The sequence below is a fragment of the Chiroxiphia lanceolata genome, chromosome 8 (assembly GCF_009829145.1).
Source record: "Chiroxiphia lanceolata isolate bChiLan1 chromosome 8, bChiLan1.pri, whole genome shotgun sequence".
Taxonomy (NCBI): Eukaryota; Metazoa; Chordata; class Aves; order Passeriformes; family Pipridae; genus Chiroxiphia; species Chiroxiphia lanceolata.
In genome coordinates this window covers 15,308,923-15,326,447 of record NC_045644.1, presented here as the reverse complement: position 1 = coordinate 15,326,447, position 17,525 = coordinate 15,308,923, and the positions used below count along the sequence as shown (strand labels likewise).

The following is a 17,525-nucleotide window of genomic DNA, read 5'->3' as shown; positions in this document are numbered from 1 at the left end:
GAGGAACTGAAGATATTTGGGTGCTATGAGGGTCATTTTCATATCTCCTTTCAGTCTCGTATCAGACTCATACCAGCCTCACCAATCCATGCCATTAAAATTTTAAAATATTAAAATGACTTTATAAAAATTGTGTTTTATAGAACTAAATTAATTTTATGGGAAAATACTTTTTTTAAACATGAATTTAATTATTTTTCAATAATTCAAATAAATGTTACCGACTTCATCGACAGATACGTGAAGTTAGATATTTAAAGAACACATTTATTTAAGTGAACATCTCTATCTTCTGTCTGTACCAGAATAAATGTGATGTTGGCATTATTGAGTAACATGACCAAAATTATCACAATTACAGTGGACCAAGCACCAAAGAGAGGTAAAATCCCTGGGCTGCAGCCATCACAAAGAAAGTCTGGCCTCAGAAGATGCAGAAGGAGCTCCAGGATAAGTAAGGAATCTGGTTCTAACTCAGGGATATGGTACAAGCCCCAGAAAAAATATCTTGCAGCAACTGACCATGGCATTTATTACCAAAGAAAAAAGAAATGGCTAAGCAGATGTGGGTATTAAGGTCTGAAAAATACAGCCCAATTTACTAGCTTAACACTCATTTTCTTGGTCGAAATTGATTCTTTCATGCTCCAGAATGAGCCTCAAAAACTATTAATTTCACAAAAAGCTATTCTAATTTTAGGTGATACATTATTATTATATGCACAAGTATTTTCTTACCTCTTTCTGATCTGTACACTGCTTATGTTCATTGTTTGGGTTTTTTCCCTTCCTGTAGTTGTAAAGCACTTTATTTCCCGAATATCTCCAACCCTTCAAATCAATTTTTGCAATAGACACATCTCTGAATGAACAGGTACCTTAACTTCAGTAATTCATTAATTTTCAGAACTTTGCTTTTTAAGCTCAATTATTATAATTGCCTTTGCAGGCAATAATATAATTATATTGCAGGCAAACACACCTATTGATTAAAAAGCTGCTATCTACATTATCTGTATCAAGCAGCGACAAAGGGAACAATCCTGCCTCATGTAAACACTATTTCATCATAATTAAAAAGATAGTCTCTTCATCTGACACTGAAACCAAAAGGGTAACTCAAAGTTCAATGACTGCCAAGAGGATCATGAATTGTTTTCAGTCTAGTTCAGAGTAAGTGCACAAAGCACAGCCCTGCTCCAGGAGAAAAATCATTCCCTGCGACTATTCCCATCCTTCCTCACCTACCAGAAGATGATCAACCACTTCAAATAGTAATGAGGTCTTTTGTGAACTATTACAACAGATCAAGACAATAAGAAATTTTACATGGAAAACTGCTTATATTTCCCCAGGACTCCTAGACATATTATTAGACAAGGAAAAACAATCGTTGCAGCACCTGTACTTTTGTTCTTTGAGAACAAAGAACCTGTTTGTTATCATCGTCAACTAGATCTAGAGAATTTACTAAATCCATGCAGGATTTGAAATACAAGAAGCGATGAGAAAAACCTCAGATGTTTGAAATGAATTTCCATTTATTTTCCTTTCTTCATATTTCTCCAAATACAAAAACTAGATTAAACCAAACAGTTTTATTCATACCACAACTACTTACACAACAAGCAACTCTAAGAAACAGATTTGTCAATTGCCTTTCCCTGAGTAACATCACAGCATTTCTCTAAACACAGCTAAATGGCATTTGAGGTCCACAAGACTATTAATCTATTTTCTGTTAGAAGTGCTTGCATGAAGTTAGGGGCACACTCCTTAGCTGCAAGCTCTTCAGGGGGAAAAAAAAGGATAGTTGTACAGCTGGCTGGCTGTCATTTTGAAATATTATTAGTTCATAATAACCGCTATTTCTCTGTTTTTACAAGAATCCAAAAAAGAACACGTAATTCTAAATCTAATTTATGAAGTTTCTAACTTCAAAGATGTCATACATACGTTGAAAGTAAAATTGTTTAACAATTTCTTTCAGCATATTTCCAATCTTTCACAGTACCTAGGAAGAACATCTGTTTCTTTGTGTGTGTGTGCACACACATTTCAAATGTATGGGCAGGGGAAAAAATGAAGAAGCCAGCAATTTAGAGAACGTAAATTGCATGCTTAAAAATGTACTTTACACTTTCACTACCTGAGTTTTGCTAAAGAACTTCTAAATATCCTATTTTTATACCAACTGCATAACGACATGTTTTTTCTATGGTCTAATTTTCTGTGCTTATCTTTCCAGCCCTTTTCGTCCCTCAAGTCAATGTGTTATTACTTCAGTCACATACCACAACATACCATTGCAGAATGTCACACTGAAATCTACTGAAAGTAGCTTTTAGGCAAACTTGTCTAATAGCAACTGAGGACAACATGCGGCTGCATTGCACTGACACATGGTTGGTAACTTTACATTACAGCAACACTTAATAAAAGAATATACAATCTAAGCGAGATATGGTTGAGTAAGGCTGATCTATATAGTTAAAAAAATAAAAACAAAAAATAAGTGCAATTCTAAATTCTTACAGATATTTCAGTACTAGTTTTCTTTGTCTAGAAACATTTCTAGGAATATTGTGAAAATGTAACAAAGCAAGTTTCTGTAAAACAGTCACTGCTGCAGTACTAATGACACGGCATGCTTTTCTTCTGGGTCAACTGTGAAAAACACGTGTAATCTTGCTTAGTGATCTTTCAGCCTGATTTCCCAAGAAAACACTGCTTATGCAATCACGGTCTGTTTGTGTACGTTTCTTTATTTTTGTTTGCTGGTTCCCTCCCAATAGCTTCTGAACCCATCAAAGAGTTTCAGTCACTGGGACAAAGGAGCAATAGTCTCAGAGGTAACTATGCTCCTATAAACTTAATGAAAAAGTATATTTGGTTATAAAACAGAGACAGAGACTTCATACATCCACTTCAGAAAATACCAAGTACACAATCAATCCTATTAAGCACCAAGAAGCCCAGGAAGCGGAGAAGCCACGACAGGCTGCCCCAGCTACAGTTAACATGGGGAGGTAGCTCAGGACTCGGGCTGTCCAGGCAGCTGTGCTGCAGTGCCACTCTGCAAAGTAAGAAAATTAGTAGTGTAGATAATAGCTGGGATACATAGTGTCTTGTGCCAGCTAACGTCAGGATGAGGGTGACAGATTTAATTTCCTAGTCTGGATCTTGACTTTGGGTCCAGCACAGCTGGAGTACCTGGTCCAACCACCTCAGTCTCTGTTCCCAGAAGCATCACGTGGACTACAGCTGGACAAATATTCTCAAGCATAAAATACTTGCCCCAGTTGTTTCTAATATTATTGCTTTGCTGCACACTGTTGAGAGACAGCAATGTCTTTGGAGCAGCATCCATACCATATACTGCCATGATAAGGCATCTGTTAGTAACCTGGTAATCTGCACTAACCTTGGGTAATAGCAATGGTTAACTCCACTGACCATAAGTTAAAAAAAAAACCAAACAAATACATAAAAATAATTTTTCTAAAAACTAAACTAATTCACAGATTTTCTATTTAATGTATTGTTCCAATCTATGGAGTAACTATACCATCAAATTACATAGACAATTTTTCAGTTGTTCATACCTTCCAAATATTTTAACTAAATGAGAGCTTTTGGATTGCTCAGACTTACTCGAAAGGGCTACCTCACTCTTTCAGAGCTTTGAAAGCCTAATTTGCCTTTCTTTTATGGTACCTAGAGCATATGAAAAACTTATTAAATGTGTGTGATGCTGTCCTGCTCAGATCAATGCATCTCCTGGGAAGACAGGACACTGACTGCAGACAGGGAAGGCACTGAAACTGAAACCATTACAAGCTGTCAAGTCTTTGCCCCGAGCTTCAGACCCAAACTGAATTTTCAGCCTCCTGAATGTGAAGATAGCCACATCCACAGAGTGTATCCCAGAAATGAGTTCAAGGTGCGCATTCTTATTTATGGAATTTATGGTCTGTGGATCTCTTCTGGTTAAATTCCACAAAGCTCTTCATATTTTAATAAACACTTCCTTTACCACACTTGCTTCTAAAAAGCTCATTTATATTCTTACCTACACTTTTGATTTTATTCCAGATCAAGGGCTACATAACTGGACACCATATAATACTTAAGTTTACAGAAAGTTTTTATTCTCACATGGTACTTAAGTAACGATATTCTCTTCTTAATGTCTCTTGTTAGTACTGCAGTGTAAGCTCACAGGCACAGAGGGACATCATGCTCCAGATGCCGTAACACATTTGTGAGCCAATCTTTCCAAATCAGCACAAGGCAGCAGTTCCTAGTTTCAGAAAACTTGAACTGTGGAAAGAGACTGCCATCTCTACAGATCACTCATGAGTCACTGTTCATATACATACAAAAACCAGAAAATGCACCTTTTGTGGGACAGTGTTTTTCAAAGCAGTTTCACAAACTACCCAGTAAAAATACTAATGTTTCATACATATATTTTGGATATTATTATATAGTTTTTATTACAGACACCATTACAGGATTCATTTTTTATATTAATAAACTATTATTAAATATAGTATTATCCATTAGCTCAGTTGGTTAAAGCATGGTGCTAATAATGCCAATGTCATGGGTTCGATCTCTGTACAGACCATTCACTTAAGAGCTGAACCCAATGATCCTTGTGTGTCCCTTCCAACTCAAAATATTCTTTGATACTGTGATCTATTATTAAAAGGGAAACAGCTGTACCCCAAACATGCTTTTCCTTGGCTGGATGGTTGTATCCCCTGAAAAGCTAATATCAGATTTTTGTTTACAGTAGCAATACAGTTTTAAGACAACCTGAAATAGAAACCTTGTAATTCTCATGCTGTGGTTGAAAAAATTGCAAGTTTCTGGAAAGTCTGCAGAAACAAATACAAATCAGGTGCAATCATATTTAAAAAAAATTAATTTCATGTATAATATTAAGATTCTACAATAATTGTAGCTTGAGAAAAATCAATTGTGCCTTACTCTTAGAATGGACAGTCAAGGGGAAAATAACTTATGTTTCTTGATTTGCTTGATTAAAGTTGCATAAAATGAGGAGGCCCTGTTTGAGACAACTTCTCAGTGAGGTCTCTCGCTTGTGCAACATGCTGTTGAGAAGTCACCAGAACCTGGAAAGACTGACACTTTTGTAACCCAATTCCTGTTATTACATGCACTGAAGAACAAAAGAATAAGGGGAAAGTTTTCACTCTAGTCAACAAGAGGGTTTAAGCACTCCAGAACAGGGAAGAGCCAAGTTATTCAGTTCCACCTGAAATTTCAGTTCTCTGAAGTTTTCAAGTTTAACATTCAGTGATTTCGTTTTCCACTTAAGCTAACACTATTCTAGCTCATGATCTCATGGTATCCATAAAAGAATTACTGACTTACATGATTCTTGCCTCTATTGCATCCACATTATTTTTTGTTCTGAACAGGAACACAAGGACTGCAAAGCCAAATTAAACAAGTAATTCTTAACTCCAGCACACCAGTGTTCCTAAACACCTAATCTTGTAAATTTAACATTATTTTAAAGGAAGCTGGATTTCCCTGCTACTGTACTTCATAAGATTCTCTGCCTCCCCTTTCAGGCAGGGAATGAAAGTTCCTGGTCCATTTTGAGGAGCCATGAACGTCGACAGCAGCTGCTGTCATAGTTCTCTATTTTAAGCACCTGAAGCACTGCTCTGAATAAGCTTCTGTGGAAAAGGCAAAGTTGGGGAAACCTTTGTCCAAGGGCTAGGAGCACTCGTCCAGCTGTAGTTCATTCACACTCACCTCCTAATAGACTATTCCAGCTGTTCTCAACCCTCCAGCTGAAACAGGGACTTCACAGATATTGATAAAAAACATATGGGGCCAGAGTGGCCCTCTATGAAACAGAAACAGCGGCTGAACTTGATGAGAATGTCACCACTGGAACTCTAGTCTTCAATTCACGGATCACTTATGGATTTTGTAGTAACACCACAGCCACACCACAGCCAAACAGAATTATATACAGAGGAGATGATACTCACTTCTGTAATGTTGTGAAAAATCACAACAAGACAATGAAAAAGGTTTAGATCATGATGGTACTTGAGGTAGTACACCTAAGACAGTTTTTCTGTTTTTTCCCTGTTCTCAGTACTGTTTGAAATGCCTTTTCAGGTTGAAGTATTTCTCTCACTAGTTAACTACTGAAGTTCTTAAAAATGCATGCTGAGTATCATTGCCCAATGTAAATAAAACCTTAAAAAGAAACCCCAGAGGAAATGTTTTCCTGTAGTTCTAAACAGTAATGATTTACTTACATTACATTAGAACTTAATTTACTAATTTCCCTTCTTGCAATAAATTTGTAATCCTATCCTATGTTCTAAATAATTTTGTCTAAAATACTTGCAAATTCTTTACAAACCTCATATCACTATTACACCTAAGATTAAACCAGTTAGTAAATAATACACCACTCTTCATTCCATACAATTTAATATTCTCTTCCATTTAATATCTTAATATTTGACTTTTAACCACAGGTAGACAAAATGCAGCATTCCTTCACACAAATGTTCAGATGGCTGGCTTTATCCAAACCCTTCAAGGTGCTTAAGGGATTGCTCCAGACCTTGAAATAAGTTATTTTGATATTATAGTTAGAATATCCAAACATCTCAGTATTGTATACTTACCCACCTTATTACACAACTATAAACAACGTGCACATCACACACATCTACAGTAAAAATATTAGTTGATATGTCATCAATATTAGTTGATATATAATCAATGTAATCAATCAACTAACCAATTAGTTGATATGTAATTTCTTTGCATATGGAAATACTCATACTATATCCATGCATTCATGAATGCAGCAACTACTTTATATCAACAGCTCAACATAATGAATGTATTCTTACAAAGCAGTGTAAAAATTATTTAGCTTAAGCTACAGGAGATACTGTAAGATAGGCATGACATAATTACTCATTTTAGATGCACTGGCAACATAAGCTGCCTATAGATATAAAAAGTAGCCTTTTAGGCTTGCTCACATGATTATTCTCAAATGAGTGACCTATATATACCAAAAGTAGTGTTATTATAGTATAGGTGTTACTGCTTATTCATTTCCATTTAAGTTTCCAAATGTTTTCTTCCTAACTCATTCGCTGCTCCTGAGCTCCTCTTCCCCCCCTCCAAATACTAGCTAGAAATGCACAGTCATGGAGATTTATCAGTATCATCATCTGCTTCAGTAATAAGAACTGTCTAATTTCTTGGGATTATAATTAAAATACAGAAAAAAAAAATAAAATTAGTATGAATTAAAATGGAAGACTGGAGACCAACGAGTTAAATAACTCAAACTACATGTCAGGTATATTAGTGTTACCATTACATATACCAGTCTTCACTGTGATAGTGTACATAGTGTAGTACAAGCCCTTGACTGGATGTTTATTTTAGTTCCAAATTGATGGCAGTGCTTTCCTGTATTTTCCACGTTCATCCCCATGCACTCATTCTTAGGCTGTTTCTTAACCTGATGACTGCCTAGAAACTCTACTGTGCAATACAGTTCAGAACATCTCAGCATCATTATCTGATGTTGTTTCTATATTTGAAGTACAAAGACTTTTTAATTGAAGATGGAATGAGGTTACTCACAGTCTCTCCAGGGATCTCAGCCCGAAGAAAGAGCCATTCTTCAACCACAAGATCTTGTTGTTACTCAGAATCCTACAAGAAGTCAGGACATAATCTGGTTAATAGAACATGATAATTCCACTGATTTAAAACAAGTAATTATAGTAAGTGACTGCTCTGTAAAATACTACTCACAAAATTCACTGTTTCATTTGCATTTTCCCATCATAGCAGTAAATAAAGATTACCATTTCCCAAAGTGCATAATTTCTTCTTTATTAAATAAAAGTACAGTCAAGAAATATGTCAACAAATTAATTTTTACTTCCATCTTGAAAATTCTAACACTGCTAAATGCCCACAATTCACTAGTAGATTATAAATTACCACAAAGGTACTTGTTGGGCTTCCCAGTCTGCAAAAAGGCTTATAAAGCAAAAGACATGTTAAAAATAGTTCAAGATTAGAGGACGATAAAGTCACTTTGCAGTGAGGTACAAGAAATCATACCATGAGTGGCTGACATACACAGAGAATCATTTGATTTTCTATAGGCGAGACAAACAAAAACAGACAAGTCCAAAAGTGTTTTCCTGTTGCAACCTCTGCATAGCAGAAATTCAGTTATTAAGCTATGCCTGGCCCATCAAGCACCACCATCATCACACATGCAAACTGGCCCTGCATCCAGGCCACTAAAAAGTTGTCTATTCCTCCCCTTCATATTAAACTACTATTGATTTCACAAGTGGTTCTTCCTAGTTTAGTGATTTTCCACCACTATATATTCCCAGCTATTTCAGAAGCAGTACAATGCAAACATGCATTGGTTCTGAAGATGTTATTTAAAAATCTTTTTGTAAAGTTTTAAAACAATCTGTTAAACAAGACTATCTTAACTTGTCTCACTGTTAGCATTTCCCATTGTATATGAACAGTAAGTGCTTTTACCCCAGCTTATATCTAATACATAAAATCTCAAGTCTAGGTGCAAACATAACAACATGTAACACTGACTCATAGGGAAAGAGAAAATAATTATTGATGTAGGAAAGTTAAAATACTGCAATGTTAGTAAGATTAGAGATTTTTTGCAAGTTATTTCTAAAATTCATACGTAAATGTGTGTTTTGATGTGACCTTGTGAGCCATCCACGTGGAGAACAGAAGAGCTCAGGCCTGACCTGTGTGTTATCACACTACGTTGCTAATGAACACACTTGTGCAGCAACATTTCTCCTCACTCAGAACTGGACAGTATAACCCACAATAGCAGTTCAGGATCGATCATGATCAACACACCCATGCATCTGAAAGCACACAGAAGCACACATATGCTCCAATATACGCACAGTCTATTTCCATCAACTAAGAAACTCCATATCTCACAAGATCCTCCTTCTACTTCTCAGATTAAAAATCATAGGTATGACAATAAATATTTTTCTAATCTACCAACTCTTTTTTACCATCACAGGAATACATCTGAGGAGTGACATGACTGGTTTAAAATTTAAAACATCTAAACTAGAAAATGTAAATACATGAAATGCTCCATTGTTTTATTCTCAATATTCTATTACTTTATTCTGGTTTTTCAGTTTATCATCTCTTTTGAGGCTGCACAGAACTTGAGTCAGTTAAGAAAAAATGAAGACTCAAAATTAAAATTCTCTAGGTTTGGAAAGACTAACATCATAAATTCCATTTCATACTGGGTCATTTTTCTTAATGTGCTGTGTTACAGAGAGACCAGCTTTGGTCTCTGTTACAATGACATTAGATACAAATATTATATTTGGATCGCTCTGCATAGACTGATTTGAAAAGATACATGCACTTCAGAACTCTCATCTGGCTTAGATACAACTAGTTCTGTCTTTGAAAAATTTTCATGGTGCCCATTTGTTTTTCCAGCCCTCCATTCTGCTCAGAAAAAGATGGCAGTCTGAACTTTGTTGGCAACTCCATCAAAATGCAGCACAAGTCAGCTGGTCTCCTACTCTGTGTCTCCCTCCATGCAGCCCTATATGTGTAGACTGAAATCAGTATCATTAACCCACAGAAAACAAACTCCTAGAAATTCAAGAAAACTATCAAACTAGTAATAAATCACAAACTTAAGCAGAACATATAGTTCATAAATGGAACACAGTTCATAAATTAGTAAACACAGTTCATGTTCTTCAACACTGCTATCTCATTTATTTTTACGAAAGATAAATTGTCTTGAAAAATATGACACCACAAAATTAAAAAAAAAATAAATAAAACAAAAGTTAGCTATGTAGATTTGAGTTTCTAAGTGAAAACTTTCAAATATTTACACCAGACTTTCACAGAGACTTTCGCAGAGATTAAGTTTCAAAAATTAACTTTCCTTCAGGGTCTCCTATTCTCTACAGTGCCAACTAAAATTCAGGTTTTATAAACAAAGTAATATGGCTATCACAGTTAAAATACAATTCTTTTTCTGTTCACAATCACAGCTTTAGAGAATCCTAGCATTCCAATAAGGTCCGTAGGGAAAAGAACATCCTCTGTAACAATACAAATTATGTACATTTTATTCAACTGGTTGGTACTGCTACATAGGAAGAATCCACCTGCTTTTAATTAGCTTTAGAGATGTGCAAGAACTTGCAACAGGCTGTTATCAAGAAGGATTTGGTTTGCACTGAAGGTCAATTCTGTGAATACAACAAATAACCTCTCTGACAAACATAAATCACATTATTTGTCATAGAGTAATGCATCACTTATAACTTTTTGATGCAACTCATAACATTCTTCTCTTCTGAGGACATTTGCTGTGGGAACGAGGATAGAAGAGAGGAAAGTTTTGGTTACAATGTTCAGTATACTAACTCAGAAATGAGATTTAACTACAGATGATGAAAAATCTTTTCAAGTAATCAACGCCAGGACAAATTGTGGTTCTCACAGATGTTGAAACTACAATGAATAATTTTGTACATTATTTCTTCAGACAAGTAACAGAAGGGACATCTCTTTTCCCTTGAATACAGTCACCTGCTTAGAAAGATGTTTCTAAATAAAGACATGCAGAAATTTTGCAGTGAAGAGCACCCTTTTATTTTCTGATCCAAAGGTTTGGTGAATAAACACATAAAAAAAGGTGCTATTCACATATTTGATTTTGGATAGCTTATAACAAAATCATAACTTTCAGATGTAACAGAAACTGACTCACTTATTTTAATAAAAGTTTAAATATAGACTGGATTTTAAAAATTAACTACTGCTATGCACCCACTATGATTAAGCAGTTCTCACATTTTATTTATCTATAGCATTTTCACTTGGTTGTTTTTTGTTTGTTTGTTTGTCTTCTGATGTGCTAGTGAATCACAGTAATGAATCTCACTACACATTGCAACTAGGCAGCTGGTTTTAACAATTATCAGTTTCTACCCATGTGCTAAGAATCTCACATTTTCAATATTTTATTCTGGTAGAAGAAATTCTAAGAAAATGAGCACCCTTTATTTCAGTGAAGCTATCTTCCAAACCCAAAATCTACCTAAAGGTTTTTTGGGGTTGTTTTGGGGTTGGATTCTTTGTGCGTTTTTTTTCTGTTTGTTTGGGGCTTTGTTTTGGTTGTTTGGTTTTGGGGTTTTTTGTTTGTTTTGTTTTGTTTGTTTTGTTTTTTTTTTTTTTTTAAGAAAAAAGTTTCCCAGAGAAGCTTTCTAATAAGTATTTATTTTAAAGTTCAGTTTGCAAACTGTCATTGTACAATATATTAACAGATCAACCCCAAGTAACTGAAAATTCAAATCAAGGTCCTTTCAGCCCCAGCTCTCATGGGATACAACTAAAACAGTATTGGGGAGCAATTCATGAGTCAGAACCGCTCTGCTGATCAGACATATTATGAACCATTTGCTCACTTCAGTTGACCCTTTAAATCTTACGTCTCTGCTGCTCCTTCTCCCAAAACACTTAGGGGGACATTTTACCCCAGGGAGCCTATTCAGAAAATATTAACTCTACAGTAGGTTTGTCCTTTCCTGGCCCTGTGGAGCCTTCCAGCACTATTCCTGCATGCTCTGAAGGGATAAAATTCAAACACCGTCTCCTGACATGCACTGACATCCTAAAGCAAGTAATCCATGTGTGTGGTTTCATGACACAAACGCACAACTCTGATGTGCTGCAACACAGGCTGCACACTATTTCATCCATCCTGCACTGGGAACAAACCAACAAACCTCACATAAACACAAGGACCAAAATCATGCCAGTGGAGAAGCATGGGCAGTAAATGAGCTTCCACACTCTCCTGGACCTCTTCGTGTAGCAGCATAGACATACCTAAAAGAATAAATTGTTCTAAAAGGATAAAAGCAGTATCTCTAATTTTCTTTCTTCCATTTGAATTAAACAAGCCACAAATCACAGTTTGCTTAAACTGATGCTACGATTTTTGGGTGATACCATTCAGAGTACAAAATTATGCAGTCCTGGTACAACAAAGTGTCATTCAAGCACAAAACATGCCCAGCATAAGAGAATTTACTGTAGGATTTTAAAAGTATCAAATAAAAAGTTCTCAATCATAACGCAAACACACTTCAACTTCCTACAACCTCTCAAGTAGACAGAAGGAATCTTTTCATCATGCCTCCAAAGTCAATGGACTTGGGTTCATTTGATATTAGAGTAAACAAATTCCACAGCTGAAGCTTCTTCAGTAGGATGGTGCTGCATCCACTAGTAAAGCCTAGAGCCAGTGAGCTCACACAGCAGTGCATCCACAGAGAAAGTACAGCTCAGATAACCAAATCCAAGACAAGGCATTTAGATTCCCAAATGCATAGTGAACATAGAAGGAAGTGTGATCCATTACTGAAAATATGTATTTCCTCTGATAAAACTCACAGGGGAAAATACACAAAAACCACAAGCAAAAAGCCCCCAGCCAAACGTCATGAAAAAAACAGTAAAATGTCAACTTTCACTTGATTTTCTGCTGAGAAGCCCAGGAGCTGGTACAGACAAGACATGACCCAGTCCTGTGTCTAGCTAATAGACCATGCCTAGAAAATGAATCCCTCCAAAATCCTTCCTTTAAGCCCTACTCACTGAACCCAGCTAAAGGGACACTGAAGTGCTATAGGAAACACCAACCAGAAGACAAACCACACCTGACCCTGCTGTGTATTTCCTCCTATTCCTATTTGGTTTTCCACTTCTCAAGTAAAAAGGTGTGTTAGACAGAACCAAGATAATTTGACAAAAGATAGAAAGCTTGGTCCACTAAGACTGTATATCTGGGACCACTGTGTTGGGGCTGTGTTCAGAAACTGTGTTTCAAGTTCTGCAGTTTCTCTTACATACTAACTTAAGATCAGGCAAATCAGACTATCTTTTATTTTAAAATACCAAGTATGAATAGTAGCTAATAATTTCTCATGGAAGCCTGACAATAACTGACATGCTGCAGTTTAAGCCATTTGCTCTATTTACATGTGGTTAGATACATAGGGAGTGAGAGTAGACATGCCTTGGACACAATGGCAAGGAAAAATGTATTTAATTTCTTTATGCTATCAGAATAAGACCAGAATCATTTATACTGTAATGCTACAGTGTAAAATGAAAAACTAAGTTTTCTTAAAACTTTAACTTTTTTTAAACCTTTCCTTTAAGGTTTCAAAACCCTTCTCAGTAAACCAGAACATTATTTATTCCCACAACATCCATAATTCATTGAGAGCTGCACCACAGGAACAAATTAAGAAGTAGCTTGAACCACAAACATAGCAGGAGTAGAAAAGAAAAAAAGGATTCCTTCTTTTTGTACCACACATGTAGAAACATGGAGTTATCATAAAATACAGGTAGTACCAGCACTTTTCCCACTCCAAACTGAAAACCACAGCTGAGCTACACCCTAGGACTTCAACAGATTAATATTAGAACTATACAGATAAACTGAGAGAGAAGTCATAGAACAATAACAAAACTGATTGAACAAGTGAAAAGAGAAAAAGGACTGAAAACAGTACTGACAGCTCATGAGATGAATGGAGTGAGGTGGACATCTGTATAGCTTGATACCCAAACAGAAAGGAGGAAAAACTTGTAAAGATATGAGAAGTATTTATCAATTCATTATATATCAGTATTTGTGTACAGTAATTCAGAGTGCCTGCTTCTCTGTCTGACTTTGTAAATATCAAATTTTAAAAAGCATAAAGATAAGTTATCAGAATACTAAAGATGCATATAATGCTTTAAAGGGACACCTCTCTTCCTGAAGGGGATTGTGGCCCATTGTCTTTTCAAACTAAACAAAGTGTATGGTCAGCATTCTTAAAAGGAATCAGACAAAAATCCCATAGGAAGCAATAAAACCTAGTCTCTCATCACCTCCAAGTCCAGCTGGTTTTATCATCATCTTTAATATATACCAGTTTTTGTTAAATCCATTCACTTGCAGCATAACCAATCCTAAGCATTAGTGAAAACAGAAAAATATTCAAAAATTGCCTTCTGTGGTAGTTAGCAAGTTCATGTGGGAAAAACCTACAAACAGCTACAGCCAAAAAGGCAATAACAGTGTACTAATTATCCTTCTAACTAGCACGGTACCAGCAGAACTGCTATTTCCAGATCTCGAAACTATGTGATGATAGCAAAAGAAGCAATGAAAGCATAAGCATCAAGAAATTTCCATTTAGGTAATTATTTATTTAAATGCACTTCCAAAAGTGCAAAGAAATGCTAATAGCCTGTCATACATTTAACGGAATGTAGGAGTAACTGTAGCTGATCGCTCATGTTATGGAAACACAATACTGCTTTTGTGGAAAATCACTGTTCAACAGCCCCACTTTCAGTAATTCAAAGTATAAGGCAAAATTCTTATTTTTGTGGCTTTGTTGCTCATACTGGTGGCTTTTCATCAATAGTCCTCTAGGGTGATATGAGAGACTGCTAGGTCACATTCAAAATACCAAAGCCAGAAAGTTCTTGCATTAATTATCTCACCAACTGATTTAATTAAGTAAAATCATATTCAAGAGCCTTTTTGTGTAAGCAACACACAATTCAAACAGTAAAACAAAATATTATCATCACTAGCAGGACACACAACTCATTCTCTCCCTAATACTGGTTTAGTGGTATTAATGTATTAACAAAAGGAAGCAGCAAGGTCACTTTCAAATAGAAATTTCAATACGATTTCTTAACAGTGGGGGAGTTAAAGAGTTTTCAGCTTCTGAAACAAGCCCACTCCACTACAGGATGATATTAATTAACTGACAGGGCAAGAAGCAGTAGGAATCAAAGCATTACTAATAGGACTGTAAGTACTTCAGAAAAGAAATGTACTTGTCTATTTTATGACTTTTGTCAAGCACCAGCAAATTTCTATTTCTATGATCCTATTAAAACTTTTTATACGAGAACTTTAAGGTCTAAAGGTTATTTCTATAGATCAGTGAACAGCCAGTGCCATATAGGATTCTATGCTCAGGTTTAATCAATTGTATTCAATAAAGTCAGTAGCTGGAAAACTTATGTCATTAGTGGATGATTGCAGAAAAAGGCTTGACAATATAAATAGTATGTAGACCAGAATTATGCAGTGCTATTTCCTAAAATCACATAATATTGAACTGAACATAGAATGTGAGTATATAAAAATGTGATGAATCATTACTATTTTATTACGTGTACACGTACTCAGAACATCATTAAACTGTCTGCATAAATCCTACTTTTATAAGTTTTGAACTTGAGTGCAGACAACTTTTTCAAATGTAATTTTAAAAAACACAAATACATGATCTTTTGATAAGACAGCATTTTCTTTTGAAGAGATAATTTTATCTAATTTACCTTTTGGACTACATCACTATACCTACCATGTGCATGGTAGAGACAGTTATGTGTGTTTAACTTTCTGTAATGGGTCCTACTGAGTCTAGCAAAATTATTTACATGAATTAAATTCATCATGTGCATTAGTTTTTGAAGATCAAAGATTCTATTGTCAGCATTTTCTTTGGAGAAAGAGAGGAATTGTTCAAAGCTCCCTCCACAATGAAAAGGAAATCCTTATGTCTGAACTTGCGATAAAACACCACTTCTAAAAGCATATGTAGGCAACTGGTGACAGCATGGGTCTGCATGCCTTGGTTTTGCCTTTGACTCACTGCACATCCTTCATTCAATGAATATATATTTAAAATCCATTTTTAGTGGGGAAAAATGAGACTGATACAGAATATGAAAAAAATACAAAGTTCTTTCCCACTGAGTAAGACTGTGTAATATGCAAATTGATTTAATGAAGTGATTGTTTATGGGAGAATTAGCTTTAGATGCGCTTTTCATTCAACTCAGTTGATACTGTGTGGAGATTACATTCTTAAATTTGTTGGTTTCTCATTCACACTTTTATACAATTCACAAACAGCAATGGTGCAAACACCAGGAAGAGCAGAGCAGCTGAGAGAACAATCTGAGCATTTCAGCATGCTCGGCACCAATTAGACAAGAGCTGAGAAACACTTTTATCCTATAGGACATGAATTTTTACACTCACTTCACTGGGATTAAGAAGTTTATTTAGCTTCCCCATTTCAAAATGGTTACTGCAGTGATTTGCCACTGTGATTCATGGCAAGGTCAGCATAACCCATCCTCTCTCCTGGGTTTATACTCTACTGCTCAGCCAAATAATCACCAGCATCCCAAAGTGCCTTGCAGCTCTCACAGGTGGGCCACACCCATTATTTGCATTACTTAGAATACAGTCAGGAGGCTTTATTCTACAAAAAGTTTTGAATTCTTATATTTAAGAATTTTAACAAGATAGCCAAATAAATTATTAAAACTTAATTAAAATTTTTAAAAGAAATAACTCACCTTTCCTAATTTGGATTTTAATATAACTTACTTCTAAGTCATTTTGGAAAAAGAGTAATATTTCCTGAGTCACCATTCCTTGTTTATTACAGTTCTTATATAACCTTTTATTTCCTTCATAAGATCTTTTCAGCACTACTCTTATTCAGCCACTGCTCTTCTTTTAAACCCTGAAACACCCATTTTGCTTTCCCCATTTTGCTAATCGTGCACATATTTCTAAAACAGCACTATAAAGTTCCCATATTATTTCTGAAAACTTTGCTCAGAATTGTCTTCAAAATGCTCATGTATCTCAGTTACTACAACAGTTAAGTAACAATTGCTGAATATAAATCCAGAAAAATACTGAGATGTTTCCGTTGGAGTAATTATTTTTATTTTCCCCAAAACTGATTTGGTTTTATAATGGTTATAGCTTAACTCATAGGTTCTGCTGGGACTGTAATTGTGTTTTGTGAAAGAGCTATTTGCAGTTGTATTTTTTTAAAATGATGATGTGTATCTTCTGGTAATTCAATAAAATACAGAACTCATTCTGGATCCTTTGGGTAATATATATGAAAACTGAAATCCTGAAAAAAAGACTGGTCTGATAACATTAAGTAATTCCTAGCTGAATTTGAAAAGAAAGTCTTTTCTCAGAAGGATATATTTTAAAGAGTTAGGTTATGAAATCTAAATTGTTTGTTCTATTTTGCCTCAACCAGTAGGACTGCATGTCAGAAGGCTCCTCTTAGTTTTCCATTTGGTTTCAAAGACTGAGAGAACAGAGTTTTAGCTGCTAATAGGGAGTGACAAAGAAATTTTTCTGAAGTACTTCAGACAACTACTGATACATACTCTGGCAGAGTGAGAGCCCAACATTTTAAACAGTTGGCAGGAAAGTGAACCCCACATGATGCATACAGTCCATTATACCAGTTTACAGTTCTTTTTGCTGGTGTTTTAAGGCTGAAAAATCTGTT

At 35.4% G+C, this 17,525-nt stretch overlaps 1 protein-coding gene across 1 annotated transcript in view; it reads right to left on the bottom strand.

Moving 5' to 3' along the window:
- ADGRA1 (adhesion G protein-coupled receptor A1) overlaps positions 1-17,525 on the bottom strand; it is a 267,200-nt gene that overhangs the window by 217,128 nt on the left and 32,547 nt on the right. The window contains exon 2 of the mRNA XM_032695218.1: positions 7,675-7,746. Coding sequence (XP_032551109.1) covers positions 7,675-7,746 — 72 coding nt within the window. The remainder of the gene's footprint in view (positions 1-7,674; positions 7,747-17,525) is intronic.